The sequence below is a fragment of the Engystomops pustulosus genome, chromosome 4 (assembly GCF_040894005.1).
Source record: "Engystomops pustulosus chromosome 4, aEngPut4.maternal, whole genome shotgun sequence".
NCBI lineage: Eukaryota > Metazoa > Chordata > Amphibia > Anura > Leptodactylidae > Engystomops > Engystomops pustulosus.
In genome coordinates, this window is record NC_092414.1 from 196,866,354 (window position 1) to 196,887,555 (window position 21,202).

At 46.4% G+C, this 21,202-nt stretch overlaps 2 protein-coding genes and 1 long non-coding RNA gene across 10 annotated transcripts in view; 1 reads left to right on the top strand and 2 right to left on the bottom strand.

Annotated features, from left to right (window-relative positions):
- Positions 1 to 323: 323 nt before the first annotated feature.
- On the bottom strand, positions 324 to 5,216 carry PDLIM2 (PDZ and LIM domain 2). Of its 2 annotated transcripts, none has more exons than XM_072149339.1 (4): positions 4,902 to 5,216; positions 4,511 to 4,668; positions 2,780 to 2,900; positions 324 to 1,606 (listed from the first exon to the last, which is right to left on the bottom strand). In XM_072149339.1, exons 2-4 carry the CDS (start codon positions 4,635 to 4,637, stop codon positions 1,438 to 1,440), a joined length of 417 nt encoding a protein of 138 aa, XP_072005440.1. In that variant the 5' UTR covers positions 4,638 to 4,668; positions 4,902 to 5,216; the 3' UTR covers positions 324 to 1,437. The 2 variants fall into 2 exon arrangements, with proteins under 2 accessions (XP_072005440.1, XP_072005438.1); XM_072149337.1 differs by having other exon boundaries at positions 4,511 to 4,671; positions 4,902 to 5,213.
- The window catches only part of LOC140128011 (uncharacterized), a 36,538-nt gene continuing 17,029 nt past the window's right edge, over positions 1,694 to 21,202 (top strand). The window contains exons 1-2 of one of the 2 annotated variants that reach the window (XR_011855095.1): positions 1,694 to 1,712; positions 13,886 to 13,946. This is a non-coding gene — a long non-coding RNA (uncharacterized lncRNA). Of the gene's footprint in view, positions 1,713 to 12,084; positions 12,182 to 13,885; positions 13,947 to 21,202 lie in introns of those variants that run through there. The other variant, XR_011855096.1, reaches the window with a different exon arrangement.
- Positions 13,948 to 21,202, bottom strand: part of SORBS3 (sorbin and SH3 domain containing 3) — a 35,457-nt gene continuing 28,202 nt past the window's right edge. For all 6 annotated transcript variants that reach the window (XM_072149335.1, XM_072149334.1, XM_072149333.1 and 3 more), the window contains 3 exons: positions 14,562 to 14,647; positions 14,313 to 14,419; positions 13,948 to 14,232 (listed from right to left, as the gene is read on the bottom strand). In XM_072149335.1, coding sequence (XP_072005436.1) covers positions 14,162 to 14,232; positions 14,313 to 14,419; positions 14,562 to 14,647 — 264 coding nt within the window. In that variant the 3' untranslated portion in view covers positions 13,948 to 14,161. The remainder of the gene's footprint in view (positions 14,233 to 14,312; positions 14,420 to 14,561; positions 14,648 to 21,202) is intronic.

A 21,202-nucleotide genomic window follows, 5' to 3' on the forward strand; every position in this document is an offset into this window, starting at 1 on the left:
CCAGCAGTTCATCCATCACACTGAGAGTTTTATTGTGTCATCTTTAATGCCTGTGGATACAGACAAGTAGCATAGTGTCCCAGCGTAGTTCCCAGAGTTGTTATTAGGATTAATTCCACTTTTGGCAAAGAGTTTTGGTGGGTTATCCTTGATCCCAGCCCCCACACGATTGCTAGTCCTTTCCACCTTGTTCTAACCAAAAGTTATAAACATTTCTCCATACAAACTTGTCCCATATGACCCATTACAGCACTCCGGACGCCATGTTTTGCTCCTGGGTCATAGTAATATTTGATAAGATGAAGAAACATAGACATTATAGGTCATCTTCAACACAATAATAGTTTAATAGCATATCAAATACAAACACAAAACCATAACACTTGCAGTGACTGAAGAGAGACGGACTCACACAGCAAAGGGTTAACACACCACACAAGTTAAAAACGCAACATCAGGATCTGTGGGTTATGTACAAGCAGCTCCTTGTATTGTACGGAAACTGCTATGGAAACCAGACATGTCTACGCGTGACACAGATAATACATGTTATTGTATATTATGCCGCTGGTCGCGCGCAACATGAATGTCGCTAGCTGGGTCCATAACGGTGTTTAGGTGACTATATACAGGCAAAGGGGATCACAAGTCCCATTTGATGGAAGACTTTGTGAATTATCCTTTAAAAGGAATAAGTTTAGTCTTATAATTTATAATACGAGGAGGAGGGGTGGGGGCTGGGCCTGAGGTAAGCAGAAGGTATGTAGCTATAGGGGGGAAGGAGGTATGACCAAAACCATGTCTGAGGTGATGATGCGGTGATTATGTCGTATTATTGACCAGGATTATACATGGAGGAGCCTAGAACGAGTCAATGTATGGAGGTGAGGCAGTCTCCTGTATAGCAGAAAGCATTTCCCTTGAATGGGGGGTGATGACAGGGTATAAGAAGCGACATATGTAAAGTCTAGTGGTATTTAATACTAATTACACCAAGACCTTTCTTCACTTGTATGGAAATGCCCGGCCTAGTGGTTATACAGTGCGCCCAGGGCACAAGTCTCACCCTACACATATACGTTAGATATAAATATAGATGTATCAGAAGTGTCTGAGGTAAAATTGGTCTAGTTGCCCATCAGAACCAATCAGATTTCAGCTTGAATTTTATAAACAGCTGTGGGAAAATGAAAGCTGAGCTCCGATTGGTTTCCATGGGTGACCAGAACAGTTCTGCTCTCAGACATTTCGGATAAATCTCCCCCTATGGTAGGGGGTGTTTCTGGTACAATAACAGATGATGCCACCATCCTGGCATCTATAAGTAATATGGGTGAAGTACCAGGACGTCACCATGCCTGATAGGAAAATGTTGAAGGTGCGTATTATAGCGGAGACCAGGTCTGAATATGGAAGAAGAGGGATATAATAATCTCTTTATGTGCGGGGAGATCCTGTGTGATGCCTGGCACGCGCATGTTTCTCACACACCAGCTCATCGCCGGCCCAAAAGTGTCCTCTCATGCGCAGGTTGAGGCCGCAGTCCGCACAGACGTAGCACGCCGGGTGGCGGTGGCGACCCTCTGAGATCCTCACCGCTATGTCACTGACAGAAAGAAGAAGACAAGACCACTGTTAGAAAATCTATACAGCACTACGGCTCCCACAGGGGTCGTCACCCAACTTTCCCAGAGTCATCTCATTGATAAATGGTAAACCAAGGTGGTCAATTTATTTCTACATTTCCAGGAGGATTAACAGAGGGATGTCACATAATATAGGTCTAAGAAAACAAGCTTTTCATTAACCCCATTAGGGTGATGCCACACATGGCGTTTTGAACCCGTTTTTGGTCCGTTTTTAAGCAGTCCGTCTAAAAACGCATCCGTTTTTGACCAGTTTTAATTAAGATAATTGGTAAAACCTGTCAAAAACGGATGCGTTTTTTTAACGGACCAAAAACGGTTCAAAACGCCATGTGTGACATCACCCTTAGGTAAAATATACACAATAAACATGTCAAAGAATAAAGGGAATTCTAGCAGAAATGGGGGACGACGACACAGTTTTAGTTCATAATTTCAGAGGTTTTAAAGAATAAACCCTATTTATCCTTAGGGAAACTAGTAAAGGTAAAAATCACAATAATTTTACTCCAGCACAACTTGTTTACACTGAATAGTGAATATGTGTATCATTGTATGTGATACGTCCTGGCTACTTGTAGCCATAGCTTTGGATATATAGGTTCTGGTGCCATTTGAAAGCTAATCTTTAAAACTACACCAGAATCTTGTTTGTAGGAGATAGCTTTCTATCCATAGTGGAGCAGCGTGTACAAGCATGTGTCACACAATCCAATGCTCAGGGCCGGGTCAGAGTGCAATTGCTTCAAAGTAATCACCCACCATAAAATCCGTGTAACCTTCCGCCCCTACTACCAGCATGAGAGAAATATATATCATACGTATCGCTCACAGACGTGTGGAATGCTATTAACTTCAGTACACAACGGACCTGTCACCGTGACATATTATTGTGCCATTAAAGATGGGAGTGCTCTGTGCTGGTGACATTACACTCTTTCACACCCAGAGAGGTCAAAGCAATTGCTGTACATTATAATGGCTTTCCCTGCAGCCATATGACACGCTCATCCGATTATTACACAAATAACCGATTCATGCGACCCATATAAAAAGTGGCTGACCCAGGGGGTCTGACAGCCCACCCCCCCATCATATCAGATATATATGAAGTAAATGGGGGGTCCACTCACTGGATGCTCGTGTTGCACTTTTCGCACAGCCGTTGCGGTGAAGGTACGGTAGGTTTCTGGATGCTGCTGACAGGTTTCTGAACGTTGGGTGACAATCTGCTGGGTAGAGCTGTGGAAACACCTGGGAGATAAATCAGAATCATTTTTTACGGATCACATATGGAATAAGCAAATATTTCCATTAGATTTTAATAATTCAATTAAAAAAAATATGTATATAAAAAGATACTGCGCCATATTTTAAGCATTGTGGTTTAGTTAAATGAGTCAGTGCTGCAGTACCAGACACAACCTGTAGACAAGGGTGGCGCAGTTTCAGGAAAACTTTTACACTCAATTTTAAAAAATGATAATAGTACAACATGGCGGCACAGTGTCACGTGTCTGGTCTACACGCCTGACTCTCACGTGTAAATGGTAGTTAATCAGACCACGTCAGAGGGGACTGGATTAATTTGGGAGTCCCTGGAGTGCGGTTGTGGATTCACTACCTTCTATGTCTATTTCGCCCTTCCAGCCAGATCTAGAAATATCTCTGCAATTGTTCCAGACCCAACATTAACATTTCCAATGCCAACTATGTCTCCCGTCTGACCCCCAGCTGTCAAATATGCGGCTTTCCCAGTCCCATAAGAGGACGTGTGGTCGTTATACTACTGTGTGCATGCCGTCGCTGTGATTAACAGTAAATCCACCGCCGTTGTCTATTATTTTTGCGTCCATGCCCAAATTTGCAGCGATAAATGTGTCTGCGGGGGATTTTGGCGCCAGATTGATAACTTTAGCGTCTGGTTCTCTGTTCAGTGTCAGTCATAAGTAGGTGTAGTGTGTAGTAGCTTTTTATGGACACCCCCTTCAAGGTGTAAATCTATAAAACTGTTTAAAAGCCAACGTGACTGTGTTGCAACCAATCACGATGCTGTTTTTTATTTCAAATGATCAGGATATATAATTAAGAGATGTGCTGTGATTGGCTGCTATGAGATACAGGTTTTCTTTTAGAAAGTCAAATAAATGGGGGTCCTTAGTGGGGAAATACAATCATACGGGCAGAGACAGACACGTCCTATGCTATCTAATATAATAATATAGTATGTTCAGGGGTGCAGATGTAAGGTCAGCTTATTACAACCTGTTCAGTAGCGACAGGTGGGGCGCCTTTTATGACCAGGGGTTGTGCACCCTCGGGCACCCATCCTATCCATTTGGTGGGTGTCAAAATCAGGATCAATGATAACTGCTTAATTGGTAAGTGTGCCTACTAGTAGCAGTGCCAGCTATGTGTGACATGGCACAATGCACACCTACATTGGGGTACAACCTACTTAACCATATCAGTGACTGCACCCCTGATGCTGTCCACCCATCTCGCGGCAGGAGGTTCTGCCTGAGGCAAAATGCTCCACTCGCCACATGGATGGTGCAGCCCTGAAGATGGTGGCACAGCTTGGCAGCATTGTGTGTTTACTAGGTCTGTATGTAGCAGATATGTGGGCAGTCACAACAGGATTCTGTGCCAGTCCCTCTGATAACACTTCCTGGCATAGTAGGTAGAGTTGTATTACTCTCTATGTGAGTGTTGGTGATAGTCCAAGTTGTTATGTGGATGGACTGGCAGTCACATCAGTGACACATCAATGGGCATCCACGTCAGTGTACACAGTAGTCCAAGCAGTCACTATCGGTCCCTAGTAGTCAGTATCTAGTCGTAGTGTCCAGTCCTAGAAGTACCATCAGGGTTGTTCTCCAGGGCCTCCTGCAGGAGCTTGAAGCTGCTGGACTGTCTTGGAGACGACCTGTTCTCCTGGTTCCCATGCAGCATCTTGTAGACCTCGGAGTCCTCCTGCAGCCAGCTCATCTTGTAGGACTTGTCTCTTCTTCTTCTGCTGCTACTAGAACAAGAGGGACCATTCAGGACTTGGAGGACACTAGAGCCAATTCTTCCGCTCTATCTGTCTCGCCTGTTTCAGCATGTGCTTCCTCTTAGCCCCGTGTACATGTTTCCGCCTGTTGCCTGTCTCGCTCTTCTGCTTCTTGATCTCTATTTTATCTCTCACCCGCCTCTGCACAATATTTCGGTATTTTCTGCCTCTCACCCCCTCCTCCTTGCCCTTAGACTTACATGTTAGCAAGACGTCTCTTCTGCCAGTGATGCCCCTTCTGCCTCTGCCAGGCTTTGCCCCCTCTCTCTCTTGGCTCTTTGCCCTGGAGTCTCCAAAACGTGTCTGCACCTCTCAGTTGTGGTTTCTTTGCTTTTTCTGTCTCTTCTTCCTGACTTTTGGACACACCTGTCTCTCTGTCCCCGCCTGAGTCTCTCTCCTCCTCTTATGGCAGACACACCTCTGTCTCTTGACACTCTCTCTTCTGCAGCACTCTCTTCTTCTCCTCCGTGGGGGTGATGAGGCGCTCTAGAAATGGGTTACATCCCAAACACCCAAATCTTAGTTCCTGGTCCCCACTTCGGAGCCTCTCACATCTGCTTTTAGTTAAATTTCAGGAGTCGGTCTGAGAGACAGCCAGGATTAGAGGCTGAGACTGCCAGGAGGGGAGAAAGAGAGCTGCTAGCAAAAAAACGTATGTAGAGAGGACGACACTGGGGTCACATATGATCCAAATGGAGACGTGTCCTTGATATGTCCCACATGGGAATACGTACACAGCTTCTCGTCATCCATCATTGGAAATGGAGTCAGCAATTTTTTGGGTGGACCTGGACTAGGACTGCCGAAATGGGGAAGCCGCATTTTTGTGAAATACATGTGTGAATAATCTGAGGTTGTATATATTTGTGTAGACAAGGAGAAGAATTGGGCTCTTTAAATTTCATAAAATCTACTAAATACCTTACTGAGTTCTTCTATACATAGTGTAATATATGAGTGAATAAAATGTATGACAGAGTGTTACAGCGTATCCCCCCTGTATGGCCTGCACTGATGTGCTGCTCATCATGAGCCTCCTGGTGCATGTGCAGAGACTAATTGTCATTTACTTAGGATTATGTTGAACCTTATAGATAATATGTAATGTATATAGAATGTACATGCATAAATAGTAAGGTATACAATTCATTAATAGGTCAATGATGAGATAGATGGTATGGAGATAGTAACGTATGTCGAATGGGGACGTAGAACGCGCCTGGTTCAGACCCGAAACAGGTCTACTGTCTATTACATTCAGTCAAATACCCATATGATTATGGTTAATCACTCTGAGATCTTTTATGCTTTTATTGCTTTTATACTTATAATAAATAGATGTTATACAAGGAGTTCCCTATTGGAATGTATATGTATCCACTGCCAATGACTAATGAAGGAAGACCCCCGCAGAGGCTATGAGGGGGCACTGTATAGCAGGGGGTGTATATAAGTTAATGAGGGGGCACTGTATAGCAGGGGGTATATATAAATTATTGAGGGGGCACTGTATAGCAGGGGGTGTATATGAATTATTGAGGGGGCACTGTACAGCAGGGGGTGTATATAAGTTAATGAGGGGGCACTGTATAGCAGGGGGTGTATGTAAATGAATGAAGGGGCACTGTATAGTATGGGGTGTATGTAGGTCAATGAGGGGGCACTGTATAGCAGGGGGTGTACGTAAGTTAATGAGGGGGCACTGTATAGCAGGGGGTGTATATAAATTAATGAGGGGTCACTGTATAGTAGGGGGTGTATGTAAGTTAATGAGAGGGGCACTGTATAGTAGGGGGTGTATGTAAGTTAATGAGGGGGGCACTGTATAGTAGGGGGTGTATGTAAGTTAATGAGGGGGGCACTGTATAGCAGGGGGTGTACGTAAGTTAATGAGGGGGCACTGTATAGCAGGGAGTGTATATAAATTATTGAGGGGCATTTTATAGCATGGGGTGTATATAAATGAATGAGGGGGGCACTGTATATCAGAGGGTGTATATAAATGAATGAGGGGGGCACTGTATATCAGAGGGTGTATATAAATGAATGAGGGGGCACTGTATAACAGGGGGTGTATATAAATGAATGAGGGGGCACTGTATAACAGGGGGTGTATATAAATGAATGAGGGGGCACTGTATAACAGGGGGTGTATATAAATGAATGAGGGGGCACTGTATAACAGGGGGTGTATATAAATGAATGAGGGGGCACTGTATAGCGGGGGGGGGGGATTTAAATTAATGAGGGGGGCACTGTATAACAGGGGGTGTATATAAATGAATGAGGGGGGCACTGTATAACAGGGGGTGTATATAAATGAATGAGGGGGCACTGTATAACAGGGGGTGTATATAAATTAATGAGGGGGGCACTGTATATCAGGGGGTGTATATAAATTAATGCGGGGGCACTGTATAACAGGGGGTGTATATAAATGAATGAGGGGGGGGGCACTGTATAGCAGGGGGTGTATATAAATTAATGAGGGGGGCATTGTATAGCAGTTTGTTAATTGGGGGGAATTTTTTTTCAATACAAATGACTCTAGCATCTTGTCTTGGTACCAGATAGCACTGGACTCCTTCTGGGGTCTTGTGGGCTTTAATATTTTATATTTGAGTACATCCAGTGTGAGGATCCTACACTATATAATAGACGTCTCTGTGTGACTATTATGACGGCTCCATGAACTATTCCTTACATTATGTGAGAAAAATGTTCAAGATTTATGAACGCAATGTCAGTGCCCCCTCCCGGATCACAGTCCAGGACTCAGTCCTCATTTCTGCCTGTTTGTTTCTGGGGGACTATGGTGAAGTTTAGGGTTGGGCTCCACAGTGACATTATGTGACCCCCAAACCACGTTGAAAATTTGGTCCTGGTACTTCTATATAATAAGTTTTATTCATTATTTCCGGATATATTTACTATACAAAACTGTAGATTTAACCCATATGTGTTTGTTGTTAGTAGCAGCAGAACTGTGAAAACTTTTAATCCTGCAACTGTTAACTCACCTTGAAGAGCTTTTTGTTCTTAAAGGAACAGTCTTAAGACTCCTGTAGCTACACTGATGCAGAAACATATCTTGTTTAATCCATGAGCCGAGTGGTTTTGCTGAAAAAACAATTATGATAATGAGGCTCTGTCACTCCTGTGCTGGGATTCAGGCACTGCTCCAGAGAATGATGTAATCACTGTGTTGTGCCTGACAGGCAGAAGTAATCAATCGCTGCACCATTCCCCCAGCTCCTGTGTACGAGTCATCCAGCTCAGGTTGATTAGCCTAGATCAGTGATGGCGAACCTTTTAGAGACCGAGTGCCCAAACTGCAACCCAAAACCTAATTACTTATGGCAAAGTGCCAGTACGACAATTTAACCAGAAAACTGACGGTTTAGTTTAGAATCAATTTACACAGGACTGCCTGAGCTCGGATTCCAGCAGTCCTATACACACTGAAACGCCACTTTTACACCCTTTTACATCACATAAAAGAGTAATAAAAAGTTATCAAAAGGTCACACAGTCCTCAAAATGGTAGCAATGAAAACAACGGCTCATTAAGCAAAAAAATCACCCCTCCCCAGCTCCGTGCACTAAAGTTATTAGCGTCACAAGATGGCGAAACTATTTTCTTTTTCGTACACTGTTTTAATCACTGCGATTTTACCGAACCAAAGAATAAAGGATTTGGAGCGCACAGCGAAAGTACGGTATTACAATCCAGCTTCCTAGTACACGACATGGAATAATAACTGAGAAGTAAAATATGTTACGCAAAAAATAAGCCCTCACACAGGTATAAATATATAAATGCACATATAAATATATAATATAATATGCATATACATAATTACATACATAGAAATACATATGTTACTTACTCTTTGGTTGTCCAAGGTGGCGGCCATGCTGGCGGGCAGAAGTTCAGGTGTCTGTTGTTCCAGGGGGGTAGATGGGCAGAGGGTAGGCGGTCAGAGTTAGGGCTGGTGGGGGGGGGGTTAATGCAGCATCTGGAGTTCGGGGCAATGGGGTTATGAGGCATGAGTTCCAGGGGAGAGGGTATGGGGGGGCAGTGACCGGAGTTGAGGGGGGGGGGGTAGTGAGAGCGGCCGGAGTTCGGGCAGTAGTGGGCGGAGTGTGGGCGGAGTTTCGGCGGGGGGGGGGTAGGGGTGCGATAGCGGGCTGGGGTTCGGGCGTGGGGGGGCTTGTGGTAGCGGCGCAGTGAGTTGCGGGAAGGAAGTTAGCCTCCTGCTGATCTACTATGCCCCGTGGAAGCGCTGAATAAAAAAAAAAACTCACCTCAGACTCGGAGTTCCTCCGGCTGATCACTGCAGCGCACACGGAGTAAGGTGTCCAGCGCTGGCAGCGTAATGACATCATTACGCTGCCAGCGCTGGGACACTTACCGTCCTGTGCGATGCTGTGATCGGAGTGACAGAGCAGGAAGTGTCAGCGCCCTGCTCCGCAGCTCCGATACTGCTAACAGCCATGACAACCAGGTGTGGACAGTGGTTGTCCGCACCTGGCAGTGGTTGGGAGGATGGGGCGCGTGCCAGCAGTGAGGGCTCTGCGTGCCCTCTCTGGCACGCGTGCCATAGGTTCGCCACCGCTGGCCTAGACAGTTCAGGAAGCTCCTGTAACATGCAGGTTGAAGGCAATCCAGCTTTCCCACAATCCTGAAAGTGTTTTTTTCAGCAGAACCACTCAGATCAGGGATTAAAGAAGATATGCTTCTGCTTCAGTGTAGCTACAGCAGTCTCAAGGTATGTTTGCTTCATAAAGGAAATCTACCATTTGATTTCATGTATTAACACTGAGCTGTTCCAATGCCCCTCTCCTCTATTCTGTGTGAATAGCTTGTCAGGATGAATCACCTCCTAAGTAGCACTTGAAGAGCTGTAGCCTTAGCTTGAATTTTAACTTTTAACAGTTCTGCTGCTACTAACACACACAGAGGTATGGTTACAGCGATCTACAGGAACAATGACTAACACTGTTGTCAGCTTTGTAGGGTCAAAGCTGGTGGATTCCCTAAAAGGGTCTATAGGGGGGGGGGCACACACTGGATTTGCCACACAAGTTACAAACTTTCTGTGAAACTATTTGCATGCACCACAAACTGTCCTCCTGTGTGGTGCAGAGTCCACATAAGTTACTACTGATCAAACAAACATCACAAGTCCATTATTTGTCATAAACTGGGACTTTGAAGGGGCGGAGACATTCCAGGGCAGATTTATGGGCATGTATGTTATACTGTACGTACATGTCACCCCTCTAACATTCCATGTCACCCTTGACCCCGATTATAAAGGTCACCTTCTAGAAATCTTATTGACTGGTTTCAAGAGAGTTGCAGAGGATTAAGAAAACGTGGTCGTTGTTTTGGAACTCATCCCACACTGGATTTATATTCCAGGATAAGTGGACTGGACTGTGTCCTCACACTGCTGTGCTCCTAGTGCACTGCTGTGCTCCTCTGTACACTGCTGTGCTCCTCTGTACACTGAACTGCTTCACAGAAGCTCCCGCTCTGAGTAAAAGCTGTAGCAAGCATCTGAATATTACAGGAGAAGCGAGGAAGGAGCTCTGGATGAGTTCATTGCAGGGAGCTAAGAGAAAAGCAGTGAGAGGACACAGGCTCAGGACGCTTGGAGAAGCCACAATCCTAGAATATACACTCACCGGCCACTTCATTAGGTACACCCTGCTAGTAACGGGTTGGACCCCCTTTTGCCTTCAGAACTGCCTCAATTTTTCGTGGCATAGATACAACAAGGTGCTGGAAGCTCCTCAGAGATTTTGCTCCATATTGACATGATGGCATCACACAGTTGCCGCAGATTTGTCGGCTGCACATCCATGATGCGAATCTCCCGTTCCACCACATCCCAAAGATGCTCTATTGGATTGAGATCTGGTGACTGTGGAGGCCATTTGAGTACAGTGACCTCATTGTCATGTTCAAGAAACCAGTCTGAGATGATTCCAGCTTTATGACATGGCGCATTATCCTGCTGAAAGTAGCCATCAGATGTTACAGGGTACATTGTGGTCATAAAGGGATGGACATGGTCAGCAACAATACTCAGGTAGGCTGTGGCGTTGCAACGATGCTCAATTGGTACCAAGGGGCCCAAAGAGTGCCAAGAAAATATTCCCCCCACCATGACACCACCACCACCAGCCTGAACCGTTGATACAAGGCAGGATGGATCCATGCATTCATGTTGTTGACGCCAAATTCTGACCCTACCATCCGAATGTCGCAGCAGAAATCGAGACTCATCAGAACAGGCAACGTTTTTCCAATCTTCTACTCTCCAATTTCGATGAGCTTGTGCAAATTGTAGCCTCAGTTTCCTGTTCTTAGCTGAAAGGAGTGGCACCCGGTGTGGTCTTCTGCTGCTGTAGCCCATCTGCCTCAAAGTTCGACGTACTGTGCGTTCAGAGATGCTCTTCTGCCTACCTTGGTTGTAATGGGTGGCAATTTGAGTCACTATTGCCTGTCTATCAGCTCGAACCAGTCTGCCCATTCTCCTCTGACCTCTGGCATCAACAAGGCATTTCCGCCCACAGAACTGCCGCTCACTGGATGTTTTTTCTTTTTCAGACCATTCTCTGTAAACCCTAGAGATGGTTGTGCGTGAAAATCCCAGTAGATCAGCAGTTTCTGAAATACTCAGACCAGCCCTTCTGGCACCAACAACCATGCCATGTTCAAAGGCCACAAATCACCTTTTTCCCCATACTGATGCTCAGTTTGAACTGCAGGAGATTGTCTTGACCATGTCTACATGCCTAAATGCCGCCATGTGATTGGCTGATTAGAAATTAAGTGTTAACGAGCAGTTGGACAGGTGTACCTAATAAAGTGGCCGGTGAGTGTAAATGCATTTTTAAAGTCCTGCTGTTGTGAATGAGTAAACCCCTTCTGGACAAGCCTATTAGAGACATTTTGGGCCACATTGGAAGAGCTAGCAATATTTTAATTTCTGTCTTTATGCAGTGAAATGAGGACTTGTTTTTTGTAGGACAAGTTGCAAATTTTTTGCCACGCTTTTGGGGTACTTATGGCAAAATTGTGAGATATCCAGGTGTTAAATCCTCAAGAGTTCAGTCCTTGCACCCTCATATATATATTGTATGTATATATATTATATATCTACAACAGAAAGTGGTTTGATATGATCACAGCTTCATCCAGGAATCTGAGAGATTCGGATGTGTAGGGGTGGAATGTAGGCCGGTTTCTTCATCACGGCCACCTCACCCTAAAACTTTGCCTAAAGCAGTGGGCACAGTGACAGGTAGAGGTAGGGCACTTACGTAAGGTACATGGAGGGAGCCACACCCAGGGAGAGTAGCCGTACACAGACAATGTGAGGACGAGCCACAGGCAGAGACGTGGGAAGGAGAAGTCAGTAACCATGAGACGTACAGTGTAATACAGACGTAGGGAACATGTCAGGTAGTGATTTATGACATTACAATTAATGTGCAATAGCGCCACTCTATTTAATGGGTTATGTGTGGTATTGCGGCTCAGGCTGACCACTTGAAGTCTGATTTCCATTGCTCTGAACCTATGATAAACTTCTTCTAAAACAGAATATATATTCTGTTTAGGGTTCAAAATATGTGATTTTTTAGGGAAAGAAATCGGTAAAATCTGTAAGCAAAATAGGTTACTCCTCTAGGCTCTTGGGCTGTCCCTGTAATAGGAAGGCACAGATTATAGACAGACCACCCCTCTCACACCCAGACTGCTCACTCTCATGACACCCTCTTGCAGACTGCTCTTTATTGCGCTTTTTTTCCATTCCTTGCAAGAAGCTAAACATAATTTAGGATAAGTGCAGGGAAGTATAGGGAGAACTGTGCAGCTGTAACTGTAGGGATGCACAGTTCTCTCTAACACCAGGAGCGCTCTCTGTCTAACTAGAGAGAGATCAGGATGTCTAAGCGAATTACCAGCATTAGTCAACCTATTGCTATAAAATCAGCTTCAGAAAATATCTTCAGATCTTTGGTTAATTTTGTGGTGTTTTTGGAATTTTAATATAGGGACCCTAGTCTTAAAACATAATAAATTCCTTATCATGTGGGGAAATACTCCCACTTATCAGCTGATTGAGGAGACAGCAGTAATCCAGAAGAGGGACAGCGCCATACATTGTATAATGGGTTTTATTACAAAAAAAATGGACCAATTGTCACGGCAGGGAGTTTTACTCATTGTATAATGTTATAAATGGTACTGCAGCTCTCTCTCTCATTAATGTCATGACCCTTTGGCCACCATTTCAATAGTAAGTCCGTTCTACAATGTATATTTTGAACTAAACCTATAAAGTGCCCCCTAATGGTGGTTGCAGGTAGAAGCCTTTCACTTCTTGTCTAAGCTGGGAATTTTAGTGCATCTATGACCTCCTATAACCCAGGTCACGGCTTCTATCTACGTGTTGTGTTGTTTGTCTCGTTCACAGGTCACATAAAGAAAAATTACACGCGCCGCCTTCCCATTATAATTCCATAATAATTAACCTCTTCTCTGCCCTAGTTCCCAGATTCCTTTGCTCCGTCCTGTATTTGGACAAATTCTATGACTTTTCCAGGCGTTTGAGAAGACACAGATCCAAGACTTCTTATGTCTGGTGCAAATTCCTCATCTGCTGCAGAAATTTTTCTCCTAACCTCCTGAGCCCTTCACTTCCTTCTCATGTCAGATGTCTATATTTATGCCGAGCACCCACTGAAGTCACATTACTTTCCTAAAAACCAGCAAAGGGAATACAGATATGTTACAAAAGGACAGCTGCACGTGTATACTGTGACACATATGATGTATAGAGTATAGTTACTTAGCACATATCTCTTCTGCGGAGATCAGGTAATACCAGGTGTTTTTAGATGGCAGATAGATTTACACTTGGGAACCCCTGGCTCAGGCACTACACAGAGAAGTGTGCTGAGCTACCAGATCTCGATGTTAGATCCAGCTCTGGCAGCAGAGAATGGCTGACCATTAGGAAAGCAACGTAATACCTTTAGGATATACAAAATATTCAGTTTCCCTGCAGCCCCACCACAGGGGAAATGGAGAATTACACAGCGACCATTCAAATAACTGGATTGTATGTGTAATGTCAATACTCTTCATTCTGACCAACAGGTTCGGATCCGGAACAGAGGACACCCTATGATAAACTGGTCCAGGGAGGGAATGAAGACAGGTAGGAGATAACATACTGTGTTATTTACATATCACATGTTATAAGTAAAAGATTATAGGAACAAGTAGATCAGGAAACGTGGGATAAACCAGATGTGATGATGGATCGATGCTAACAGTGATAGGACAATCGGGTTCATTCTCCTGGTCGTGATCAGGTTCTGTCCATTGTGTGGTCATCGTTACCATCCTGCAGGTATAGTTCATCAATATCGTCTATGCGGTTTCATACGGGGCAACAAAATTTCCAGGGAAGGTTCCAAACTTTTGTGTCCTCCAGCAAGCGCCTGTGAGATACAGAGAGGGATGACATGGACAATGCAACAGAGATGCCACATCTTATAGCCTCTGGTCTCAGGCTACTTACCTACAAACCACCCGTCTTCACACTGTTGGGTGACCGTCACCACATCCCCGGCGTTCAGCTGCAGCTCGTCTGTGTCTTTTGGGAAGTAATTAAATAATACTCGATACCTGGAAGAAAGAAGAACTAATGAACCAGAAGCCAAATGCACTGGTCTTACTCTCCTTATTGGGTCTCCCCAGACACAAGGACCCATGGGGCCTCCAGCCTCCGTATCTGCTATAGTGACACTCAATTCCCCGTAGAACTTACAAGGTCCCCTGCAGATCCTGAAGCCGGTTGGAGGAAGGGGCCTTCACAGTATATGGTCTTTCTTTCAGTGTTAGAGGAGAAGAAACCTGCAAATATAGTGAATGTTTAGGGCTTAGGTTAAATGTGACAACAAAATGGAAGTAAAGACCAGATAAAACACAAGAAATCCCCAGGTAACGGGACAGAGCGTGTAAGGGAGAGGTAAAGGGACAGAGAGTGTAAGGGAGAGGTAAAGGGACAGAGCGTGTAAGGGAGAGGTAAAGGGACAGAGCATGTAAGGGAGAGGTAAAGGGACAGAGCGTGTAAGGGAGAGGTAAAGGGACAGAGCATGTAAGGGAGAGGTAAAGGGACAGAGCATGTAAGGGAGAGGTAAAGGGACAGAGCGTGTAAGGGAGAGGTAAAGGGACAGAGCGTGTAAGGGAGAGGTAAAGGGACAGAGCGTGTAAAGGAGAGACAAAGGGACAGAGCATGTAAGGGAGAGGTAAAGGGACAGAGCGTGTGAGGGAGAGGTAAAGGGACAGAGCGTGTGAGGGAGAGGTAAAGGGACAGAGCGTGTGAGGGAGAGGTAAAGGGACAGAGCGTGTGAGGGAGAGGTAAAGGGACAGAGCGTGTGAGGGAGAGGTAAAGGGACAGAGCGTGTAAGGGAGAGGTAAAGGGACAGAGCGTGTAAGGGAGAGGTAAAGGGACAGAGCATGTAAGGGAGAGACAAAGGGACAGAGCATGTAAGGGAGAGACAAAGGGACAGAGCGTGTAAGGGAGAGGTAAAGGGACAGAGTGTGTAAGGGAGAGGTAAAGGGACAGAGCGTGTAAGGGAGAGGCAAAGGGACAGAGCGTATAAGGTGGATATAAAGAGACAAAGTGTGTAAGGGAGAGGTAAAGGGACAGAGCGTGTAAGGGAGAGGTAAAGGGACAGAGCGTGTAAGGGAGAGGCAAAGGGACAGAGCGTATAAGGTGGATATAAAGAGACAAAGTGTGTAAGGGAGAGGTAAAGGGACAGAGCGTGTAAGGGAGAGGTAAAGGGACAGAGCGTGTAAGGGAGAGGTTAAGGGACAGAGCGTGTAAGGGAGAGGTAAAGGGACAGAGCGTACAAGGTGGATATAAAGAGACAAAGTGTGTAAGGGAGAGGTAAATGGACAGAGCTTGTAACGTGTAAGGGAGAGGTAAAGGGACAGAGTGTGTAAGGGAGAGGTAAAGAGACAGAGCATGTAATTTGTAAGGGAGAGGTAAAGGGACAGAGCGTGTAACTTGTAAGGGAGAGGTAAAGGGACAGAGCGTGTAAGGGAGAGGCAAAGGGACAGAGCATATAAAGGAGAGGTAAAGGGACAGAGCGTGTAAGGGAGAGACAAAGGGACAGAGCATGGAAGGGAGAGACAAAGGGACAGAGCGTGTAAGGGAGAGGTTAAGGGACAGAGCGTGTAAGGGAGAGGTTAAGGGACAGAGCGTGTAAGGGAGAGGTTAAGGGACAGAGCGTGTAAGGGAGAGGTAAAGGGACAGAGCGTGTGAGGGAGAGGTAAAGGGACAGAGCGTGTAAGAGAGAGGTAAAGGGACAGAGCATGTAAGGGAGAGGTAAAGGGACAGAGCGTGTAAGGGAGAGGTAAAGGGACAGAGCATGTAAGGGAGAGACAAAGGGACAGAGCATGTAAGGGAGAGACAAAGGGACAGAGCATGTAAGGGAGAGACAAAGGGACAGAGCGTGTAAGGGAGAGGTTAAGGGACAGAGCGTGTAAGGGAGAGGTAAAGGGAAAGAGCGTACAAGGTGGATATAAAGAGACAAAGTGTGTAAGGGAGAGGTAAAGGGACAGAGCGTGTAAGGGAGAGGTAAATGGACAGAGCGTGTAACGTGTAAGGGAGAGGTAAAGGGACAGAGTGTGTAAGGGAGAGGTAAAGGGACAGAGCATGTAATTTGTAAGGGAGAGGTAAAGGGACAGAGCGTGTAACTTGTAAGGGAGAGGTAAAGGGACAGAGCGTGTAACTTGTAAGGGAGAGGTAAAGGGACAGAGCGTGTAAGGGAGAGGCAAAGGGACAGAGCATATAAAGGAGAGGTAAAGGGACAGAGCGTGTAAGGGAGAGACAAAGGGACAGAGCATGGAAGGGAGAGACAAAGGGACAGAGTGTGTAAGGGAGAGACATAGGGACAGAGCGTGTAAGGGAGAGACATAGGGACAGAGCGTGTAAGGGAGAGGTTAAGGGACAGAGCGTGTAAGGGAGAGGTTAAGGGACAGAGCGTGTAAGGGAGAGGTTAAGGGACAGAGCGTGTAAGGGAGAGGTTAAGGGACAGAGCGTGTAAGGGAGAGGTTAAGGGACAGAGCGTACAAGGTGGATATAAAGGGACCGAGCGTGTAAGGGAGAGGTAAAGGGACAGAGTGTGTAAGGGAGAGGTATAAGGACAGAGCGTGTAACGTGTAAGGGAGAGGTAAAGGGACAGAGTGTGTAAGGGAGAGGTAAAGGGACAGAGTGTGTAAGGGAGAGGTAAAGGGACAGAGCGTGTAACTTGTAAGGGAGAGCTAAAGGGACAGAGTGTGTAAGGGAGAGGTAAAGGGACAGAGTGTGTAACTTGTAAGGGAGAGGTAAAGGGACAGAGCGTACAAGGTGGATATAAAGAGACAAAGTGTGTAAGGGAGAGGTAAAGGGACAGAGCGTGTAAAGGAGAGGTAAAGGGACAGAGTGTGTAAGGGAGAGGTATAAGGACAGAGCGTGTAACGTGTAAGGGAGAGGTAAAGGGACAGAGTGTATAAGGGAGAGGTAAAGGGACAGAGTGTGTAAGGGAGAGGTAAAGGGACAGAGCGTGTAACTTGTAAGGGAGAGGTAAAGGGACAGAGTGTGTAAGGGAGAGGTAAAGGGACAGAGTGTGTAACTTGTAAGGGAGAGGTAAAGGGACAGAGCGTGTAACTTGTAAGGGAGAGGTAAAGGGACAGAGCGTGTAAGGGAGAGACAAAGGGACAGAGCATGGAAGGGAGAGACAAAGGGACAGAGCATGGAAGGGAGAGACAAAGGGACAGAGCATGGAAGGGAGAGACAAAGGGACAGAGCATGGAAGGGAGAGACAAAGGGACAGAGCATGGAAGGGAGAGACAAAGGGACAGAGCGTTTAAGGAGAGTTTAAGGCACAGAGCGTGTAAGGGAGAGGTTAAGGGACAGAGCGTTTAAGGGAGAGGTTAAGGGACAGAGCGTGTAAGGGAGAGGTTAAGGGACAGAGCGTGTAAGGGAGAGGTTAAGGGACAGAGCGTGTAAGGGAGAGGCAAAGGGACAGAGCGTATAAGGTGGATATAAAGAGACAAAGTGTGTAAGGGAGAGGTAAAGGGACAGAGCGTGTAAGGGAGAGGCAAAGGGACAGAGTGTATAAGGTGGATATAAAGAGACAAAGTGTGTAAGGGAGAGGTAAAGGGACAGAGCGTGTAAGGGAGAGGTATAAGGACAGAGCGTGTAACGTGTAAGGGAGAGGTAAAGGGACAGAGTGTGTAAGGGAGAGGTAAAGGGACAGAGCGTGTAACTTGTAAGGGAGAGGTAAAGGGACAGAGCGTGTAACTTGTAAGGGAGAGGTAAAGGGACAGAGCGTGTAACTTGTAAGGGAGAGGTAAAGGGACAGAGCGTGTAAAGGAGAGGCAAAGGGACAGAGCGTGTAAGGGAGAGGCAAAGGGACAGAGCGTGTAAGGGAGAGGCAAAGGGACAGAGCATGTAAGGGAGAGACAAAGGGACAGAGCATGTAAGGGAGAGACAAAGGGACAGAGCATGGAAGGGAGAGACAAAGGGACAGAGCGTGTAAGGTGGATATAAAGGAACAGAGCGTGTAAGGTGGATATAAAGGAACAGAGCGTATAAGGTGGATATAAAGGGACAGAGCGTGTAAGGGAGAGGTAAAGGGACAGAGCGTATAAGGTGGATATAAAGAGACAAAGCGTGTAAGGGAGAGGTAAAGGGACAGAGCGTGTAAGGGAGAGGTAAATAGACAGAGCGTGTAACGTGTAAGGGAGAGGTAAAGGGACAGAGCGTGTAACGTGTAAGGGAGAGGTAAAGGGACAGAGCATGTAAGGGAGAGGTAAAGGGACAGAGCGTGTAAGGGAGAGGTAAATAGACAGAGCGTGTAACGTGTAAGGGAGAGGTAAAGGGACAGAGTGTGTAAGGGAGAGGTAAAGGGACAGAGCGTGTAACGTGTAAGGGAGAGGTAAAGGGACAGAGCATGTAAGGGAGAGGTAAAGGGACAGAGCGTGTAAGGGAGAGGTAAAGGGGCAGAGCATGTAATTTGTAAGGGAGAGGTAAAGGGACAGAGCGTGTAACTTGTAAGGGAGAGGTAAAGGGACAGAGCGTGTAACTTGTAAGGGAGAGGCAAAGGGACAGAGCATATAAAGGAGAGGTAAAGGGACAGAGCGTGTAAGGGAGAGACAAAGGGACAGAGCATGGAAGGGAGAGACAAAGGGACAGAGCGTGTAAGGGAGAGACATAGGGACAGAGCGTGTAAGGGAGAGGTTAAGGGACAGAGCGTGTAAGGGAGAGGTTAAGGGACAGAGCGTGTAAGGGAGAGGTAAAGGGACAGAGCGTGTGAGGGAGAGGTAAAGAGACAGAGCGTGTAAGAGAGAGGTAAAGGGACAGAGCATGTAAGGGAGAGGTAAAGGGACAGAGCGTGTAAGGGAGAGGTAAAGGGACAGAGCATGTAAGGGAGAGACAAAGGGACAGAGCATGTAAGGGAGAGACAAAGGGACAGAGCATGTAAGGGAGAGACAAAGAGACAGAGCGTGTAAGGGAGAGGTAAAGGGACAGAGCGTGTAAGGGAGAGGTAAATGGACAGAGCGTGTAACGTGTAAGGGAGAGGTAAAGGGACAGAGTGTGTAAGGGAGAGGTAAATGGACAGAGCGTGTAACGTGTAAGGGAGAGGTAAAGGGACAGAGTGTGTAAGGGAGAGGTAAAGGGACAGAGCATGTAATTTGTAAGGGAGAGGTAAAGGGACAGAGCGTGTAACTTGTAAGGGAGAGGTAAAGGGACAGAGCGTGTAAGGGAGAGGTAAAGGGACAGAGCGTGTAAGGTAGAGACAAAGGGACAGAGCATGGAAGGGAGAGACAAAGGGACAGAGCGTGTAAGGGAGAGACATAGGGACAGAGCGTGTAAGGGAGAGGTTAAGGGACAGAGCGTGTAAGGGAGAGGTTAAGGGACAGAGCGTGTAAGGGAGAGGTTAAGGGACAGAGCGTGTAAGGGAGAGGTTAAGGGACAGAGCGTGTAAGGGAGAGGTTAAGGGACAGAGCGTGTAAGGTGGATATAAAGGGACAGAGCGTATAAGGTGGATATAAAGGGACCGAGCGTGTAAGGGAGAGGTAAAGAGACAAAGTGTGTAAGGGAGAGGTATAAGGACAGAGCGTTTAACGTGTAAGGGAGAGGTAAAGGGACAGAGTGTGTAAGGGAGAGGTAAAGGGACAGCGTGTAACTTGTAAGGGAGAGGTAAAGGGACAGAGCGTGTCACTTGTAAGGGAGAGGTAAAGGGACAGAGCGTGTAAGGGAGAGACAAAGGGACAGAGCATGGAAGGGAGAGACAAAGGGACAGTGCATGGAAGGGAGAGACAAAGGGACAGAGCATGGAAGGGAGATACAAAAGGACAGAGCGTGTAAGGGAGAGGTTAAGGGACAGAGCGTGTAAGGGAGAGGTTAAGGGACAGAGCGTGTAAGGGAGAGGTTAAGGGACAGAGCGTGTAAGGGAGAGGTAAAGGGACAGAGCGTACAAGGTGGATATAAAGAGACAAAGTGTGTAAGGGAGAGGTAAAGGGACAGAGTGTGTAAGGGAGAGGTATAAGGACAGAGCGTGTAACGTGTAAGGGAGAGGTAAAGGGACAAAGTAAGTAAGGGAGAGGTATAAGGACAGAGCGTGTAACGTGTAAGGGAGAGGTAAAGGGACAGAGTGTGTAAGGGAGAGGTAAAGGGACAGAGCGTGTAACTTGTAAGGGAGAGGTAAAGGGACAGAGTGTGTAAGGGAGAGGTAAAGGGAGAGGTAAAGGGACAGAGCGTGTAACTTGTAAGGGAGAGGTAAAGGGACAGAGCGTGTAACTTGTAAGGGAGAGGTAAAGGGACAGAGCGTGTAACTTGTAAGAGAGAGGTAAAGGGACATAGCGTGTAAGGGAGAGACAAAGGGACAGAGTATGGAAGGGAGAGACAAAGGGACAGAGCATGGAAGGGAGAGACAAAGGGACAGAGCATGGAAGGGAGAGACAAAGGGACAGAGCATGGAAGGGAGAGGTTAAGGGACAGAGCGTGTAAGGGAGAGGTTAAGGGACAGAGCGTGTAAGGGAGAGGTTAAGGGACATAGCGTGTAAGGGAGAGGTAAAGGGACAGAGCGTGTAAGGGAGAGGTAAAGGGACAGAGCGTGTAAGGTGGATATAAAGGGACAGAGCGTATAAGGTGGATATAAAGGGACCGAGCGTGTAAGGGAGAGGTAAAGGGACAGAGCGTGTAAGGGAGAGGCAAAGGGACAGAGCGTATAAGGTGGATATAAAGAGACAAAGTGTGTAAGGGAGAGGTAAAGGGACAGAGCGTGTAAGGGAGAGGCAAAGGGACAGAGTGTATAAGGTGGATATAAAGAGACAAAGTGTGTAAGGGAGAGGTAAAGGGACAGAGCGTGTAAGGGAGAGGTATAAGGACAGAGCGTGTAACGTGTAAGGGAG